General features: G+C 36.9%; 1 protein-coding gene across 3 annotated transcripts in view; it reads left to right on the forward strand.

The window, feature by feature from the left end:
* PCDH17 (protocadherin 17) overlaps positions 1-4,854 on the forward strand; it is a 100,689-nt gene extending 95,835 nt beyond the window's left edge. For all 3 annotated transcript variants that reach the window (XM_044249838.1, XM_044249840.1, XM_044249839.1), the window contains one exon: positions 111-4,854. In XM_044249838.1, the coding sequence (XP_044105773.1) occupies positions 111-793 (683 nt within the window). In that variant the 3' untranslated portion in view covers positions 794-4,854. The remainder of the gene's footprint in view (positions 1-110) is intronic.
* The last annotated feature ends 1,146 nt before the right edge of the window (positions 4,855-6,000 follow it).

Genomic DNA, 6,000 nt, shown 5'->3' on the forward strand with positions numbered 1-6,000 from the left:
TTAAGAGACCAGAGGTCAAACAAGCCCACTGAGAGCTGATCACAGCCTCAGTAGAAATTTAAAAGCAACCCTAATGATTGGATTTGCTGTTTTCTTTTTTTGTTTTGCAGAACCAGAAGAGTGTGTTAATTGCACAGATGAATGCCGAGTGCTTGGTCATTCTGACAGGTGTTGGATGCCACAGTTCCCTGCAGCCAATCAGGCTGAAAATGCAGATTACCGCACAAATCTCTTTGTACCCACAGTTGAAGCTAACGTTGAGACTGAGACTTACGAAACTGTGAATCCCACTGGGAAAAAGACTTTTTGTACATTTGGAAAAGACAAGCGAGAGCACACTATTCTCATTGCCAATGTTAAACCTTATTTAAAAGCCAAACGTGCCCTGAGCCCTCTCCTCCAGGAGGTCCCCTCAGCATCAAGCAGCCCAACCAAGGCATGCGTCGAGCCTTGCACCTCAACAAAAGGCTCTCTGGATGGCTGTGAAGCAAAACCAGGAGCCCTGGCCGAAGCAAGCGGCCACTACTTGCCCACTGACAGTCAGTATCTGTCACCCAGCAAGCAACCAAGAGACCCTCCGTTCATGGCTTCCGAGCAGATGGCAAGGGTCTTTGCAGATGTGCATTCTAGAGCCAGCCGGGATTCCAGCGAGATGGGAGCTGTTCTCGAGCAGCTCGACCACCCGACCAGGGATCTGGGCAGAGAATCGGTGGATGCGGAGGAAGTCGTGAGAGAAATCGATAAGCTTTTGCAGGACTGCCGGGGAAACGACCCTGTGGCTGTGAGAAAGTGAAAAAAAAAAAAAAAAAAAAGCATTGGCATTTTCTTGTCTCTCCTGTTGATTTCAAAATGATCCCTCCTGGTGACAACCCGTTTTACAGGGATGAAGAAAGACCAATGCTGCTTTAAGGCTTTTAGTGAACATCTGAAGTGCCCACAAGTATGTTCTTTTCACTGCTGTTTCTTTTTCAGAGATAACAATGGTTTTGTTTTGACCAAACTTATATTAGGACAGAATTAACGATGCTGAAAGAGAAAAGAAAAAAGAGGAAGAGAAAAGAAAGAAGAAAAAGGAGGATGAGGAAGCGAGTTACCTTTTGACAATCTGTTAGGAAGGTATGCAGTGTGAGAATTGAAGTATTTCTGATCACTCTTAAGACTGTCCTCCGTGATTTATGCTGACTTAACTGTTTACCTATAAACCCCATACAAAGCAGGGTCATAATTTGTGATCTGTGGTGGATTTCTAGCAGTCACCACAGGCTTCTACTTAAAGTCCCGAAAAGACCTTGCAGTAGTCCAAGCTACACCAAACATTAACGCATATTTGTGGTAAACATTTCTGTATAAAGTTACCTGCCACACATACAAACACAAAGAACATTCCATATCATTAGTCGAAAAAAAATTAAAAAAAAAAAAACGAAAAAAAAAACAAACAAAAAAAACCTTGGTCATTTGTAAGACACTTCATGTCGTATAAAAGTTAAATGTAAAAAGATATAGTCCATTTGTCCTGCACACACATAGACTAATTCACTTCATTAATGGAGAAGAAATTTTAAAAGGTTTAAAATGCCTCTTCAGCATTTTAGTGTCCAACAAACCTATAAATAATGATGGATATGTTTTAAATTTGACCTGAAAAATAGTTACCATTGAATGATAATATGCAGAGGAAATTAACATGATTAATACATTTTTTTCATTTGTGGACACTAAAATAGCTCAGGAAAGTGAAACTGTCTTAGGCATACACCAATCACATGACCATTTAAATGTGCAAATGTAAGAAGATTCAATGTGTTTACATCAAATGACATATTTTTATTGATTTATTGCAGATTCAGTGCATATGAGCCAAATTGTTGAGTGTATAAGAGCTATATTGTGTATTTTATTAAATTAATATATAGTTGTGTTGCAAAAATATTTGGGCTTATATTGTAAATGGCAAGTGTTGCCTCGGTAGCTGTCGAACTCTATGAGTTTTGTTTTTTCCTGCTTCCTTTTCCCCATGGAGTGTGGGAAGCAGTGCCTCAGAGCAGAGTCTCTTGTTTAATGTATAGTCTACCAAGTACTACAGTACATAATCTGTTCAAAATGTGTTTGAGTGAGCCAATGGAGCTAACTGAAAGGTCAAAAAAGACATCCGTCAGTCATGGTTATGTGCAAGTCCTTGTAGAAGCTTTTATTAAAGTCACGCTAAATCACAAGAGTTACATTTGTACCGATACCTGAAACTTGTTCACGTTTTTTCAATAACATCCAGCTTCTGCCTATGTAGATATCATAACGTTGATTGGTTTCTCAAAAGTATCTTAAGTGGTTCAAGATGTGTGTTCCCATTATATTTCAAAACCATGAGAAATGCTTTAATGCATGTGTGGTACCAGCACTGGTTCCTTGCATTGTGTAGTGTGTTTCAAGAGGTCTGGGTCTTAACAAAATGTTTTTCCTTTTTCTCAATACTCTTCTGCCTCTTTTTATTGGTGTCCTTTGAGAACAATACACCTTCTCTTCCTTCATCTGGTTACACCTTTTCTTGTGACATTTAGCAAGTTTCAAACTTACTTCCATATGAGGCTAGGAAACCTCAAATTTCAGGAATTGGGAAAAACAAAATTAGCACTTGCAGAAGTAGCAGCAGATGGGAAAATGCCTTGATTGACATTTTCCTTCAGCGTTTAAAATTTTTGGCATTTTACAGCTTCATGACAAACAGTTTCCAGCCCATACCTTAGAAAATGTGGTGCTGAGTTAAATAAAGGCTGTTTGTGCACTGGAGCAGAAAAATGCGTTATTTGCAAACTGGTGGAGAATTCTGTGCCTTCTTTTCTGGCCACCAAGCCAGTGTAGAAACAGCATAAATGTCATAAAATCATTATATTAAAAACAAAAGCAAAAGCAAAAACAAACATTGAACTGAATTAAGTTTTGTAATTTTAAACCTCAAAAAATTCAACTGAAAATATTTCTGTCAAATGTCGTCAAGATTTTAGACTGTACCTCGTTTGCAAAACAGCTCTGAAAGGGAAGAGTGGACAACTCCCATCAGCCTTATTCTCTCGAGAACTGTATTTGGTTCCTAGTAACAGCCTTTCCAAAGCTCTACTCTTGGTTTTTATTACTCATAAATGTTTAAATTAGAAAAGAAGGGATCTTGTACATGTGAAACCTAATTGACTCTCTATATTTTGGACAATTTATGTATCTGAAATGTGTTGTCTCTGTTACATGATGTTATTTTTTTGCCAGGAGACTACAGGTTGATTTAGCTTGATAGCTGAAATTTGATGGAAAACTAATTTCCATTTAGTCTTACCAAGTGTTTCCTCTCTCTGACTAGACAGATAGCCACGTAGTACAATCTAAGGCAGTGTATAAATGAAATCAACAAAGAGAGTAGGCTTTATTTTTTAAAACATTCTTAACGCTGAGTAACCAGTTGTTCAATTTATTATATGTGTCTGAAGACATTAAAACACTATAAAATTTTAAGAATTGGTTGTGCCAATGTGTGAGGGATTTACCTTTAGGCTCTCTGTCACTGGTGATTTACTAGCGTTAGCTGTTTAACACATTACCTGTAATTAGTAGTGATTATTTATTTACAAGTTGGTGGTAATTCAGCAGTCAGGACTCTGAGCTTTTATAGTTGAGTTGAGGGAATCTCGTGTTTGTTCATTTGGCTGACGACTGCCTTTATCACAGACCTCTGGTGCTTGGCTTCCATGGAAGTCTATGAGATGCCAAAATCACCCCTGTAGAGAGGAACTTGCTCTGAGGGGTGATGCATGATCAAACAGTGATATTTCAAACAGTTTTGGCATAATTCAGAATACGGAAAAATTGTCTTAATTCACATCTTTCAAATACTAACCCCTCAAAAAATTCCCACACATTCAAAAAAATAATAATAATTTGATAATACTTTGTCTTTTAGGTCTTTCAGTAACTGAAGTCAAGCACAGAATACGAATTTATAGAAATTTTTGTAAGAAAGTCAAAAAGTTCTAAAAACTGTTCACTGGTGAACTAAAAACAATCAGTAACACAACAATCTTTTCATTAAATGTTAATGAAAGATCTTTTCATCAAAGTTAAAAGTAGTGAGAATCAGTGTTAGTTATACCTATACCAAAGTAAACATTAAAGAGACATATCATGCAATTTTAAAGAATGCTTTCTTATTATTTCTTAACCTTACATACTTATCCTTATTGCAGGCCATATATAAGGATTGGCTCACCACCCCCATGAATTAATTGAATTCCTGGTTGGGAAATTGACTTTGTTTCATTTTCCCGAGATCTTGTAAAACATGACTTCCCTTTAAGTATATAGGCAGTGCTCGATATAAAAAATGACACCATAAAAAAAAAAGTCATGTAGTAATAGAGCAGTATGCTTTATTTGAACTAGGTTAAAAGCTGTTTGTTGCCTAATGGAGTAGAAGTTGCTGAGGTCAACAAGTAGACTAAGGTCTGGCATAATATATGCCCACTCATTATTGTCTAATTATATTCTTTTGACAACAGACAGCATTTATCACAGCATTAATTCAAATGAGAGTTTTGGCTATCAAGATGTGTTGATTTGAAACATAATTGAATGAGACCTGATTAAAGTCTGACTTTCCTGGCCCCAGTGTTTTGCAGGTTGGCTATTCCCATGTATCAACCCCATCACTCCATAAGGTTCTTAGCTGCACCAAGCAATTGGTGAACAAGGACAACAACAACAAAAGCAGCATACATTGTATGGATTTATCTCAACGCTATTGTTTAATGGCTGTGTTTAATGTGACCTATCTGGAAAATGAGGACTCCGAATAAAAAGCTATTACTAATAGTGGCGTTTCCTTCCCTTGAATTCATTAACACAGAAGTGGTGTATTATAGACACTGTGTACCACAGGGACGCTCCATCACAACTGTTCTGCTAGTTATTTGTTTACCAGTAAAATAAGATTTGTTAAAAATTTATTTAACAATAATATCCCTACGTCTCATCAAGTTAACAGTCTTTCAGATAGCTTTGATAAGGTGACTGGTCAAATGATTACCATGGAGTCAAGACCAAGACACTTGTGGCTTTTCATAGCTACAGTTTGTTTGAAAATAATTTAGTATGAGAATCAAAAGGACTTCAGAAAAGTCCTTTTTTAAATCTTTCTCATACATGATTGACGAAAACACATATTTATAAATTAAAATTTTAAAGTCAATACATATTTATCATGGTATCTTAAAATAATAAGCCTCTCCCTCTACTCATTCAACAAACATCTACTGAATTGCTAATGTGTGTTTGCCCTTGGCTACTATGCCCCAGAAGTAGAGAGTAAACAGAGGAGTGGTCCCTGGGTCACAGTCTTGTGGGAGAAACAAACAGGTAAGTTCTAATATACCTTGCTCTTTATATAAATTGGATTGGGTTGTTTGCATCTTTCCTTAGTTTCTCCACATACCCCTTATTTCTACTTTCTCATTCTCAGTGAATGGCATTTCCTAAATATAAAAAAAAAAAAGAAAAGAAAAGAAAAAAAAGAACAATTTGCCCATTTGGATTTTTCTTTATCTTAATTTTCTTTTAATAGCACGTTACATATCAAAGAAGTGTGCATGACTTTTACACATTACAGAAGATCTTTACAGTTTAGGTTTTTGGGATAGACTAACTGGCATATATATTCATTCTTTTACTCATTTATTTGCTGAATTCTGTTTCTTTTTTATTTTTTTTTTAAAGATTTTATTTATTTATTTGACAGAGAGAAATCACAAGTAGATGGAGAGGCAGGCAGAGAGAGAGAGGAAGGGAAGCAGGCTCCCTGCTGAGCAGAGAGCCCGATGCGGGACTCGATCCCAGGACCCCAAGATCATGACCTGAGCCGAAGGCAGCAGCCTAACCCACTGAGCCACCCGGGCGCCCTGTTTCTTTTTTATTGAACTGACTTAGTGCTATACAAGGATCCTAAGTTCAAAGAACTAAGCA

Source organism: Neovison vison, chromosome 5 (assembly GCF_020171115.1).
Source record: "Neovison vison isolate M4711 chromosome 5, ASM_NN_V1, whole genome shotgun sequence".
NCBI lineage: Eukaryota > Metazoa > Chordata > Mammalia > Carnivora > Mustelidae > Neogale > Neogale vison.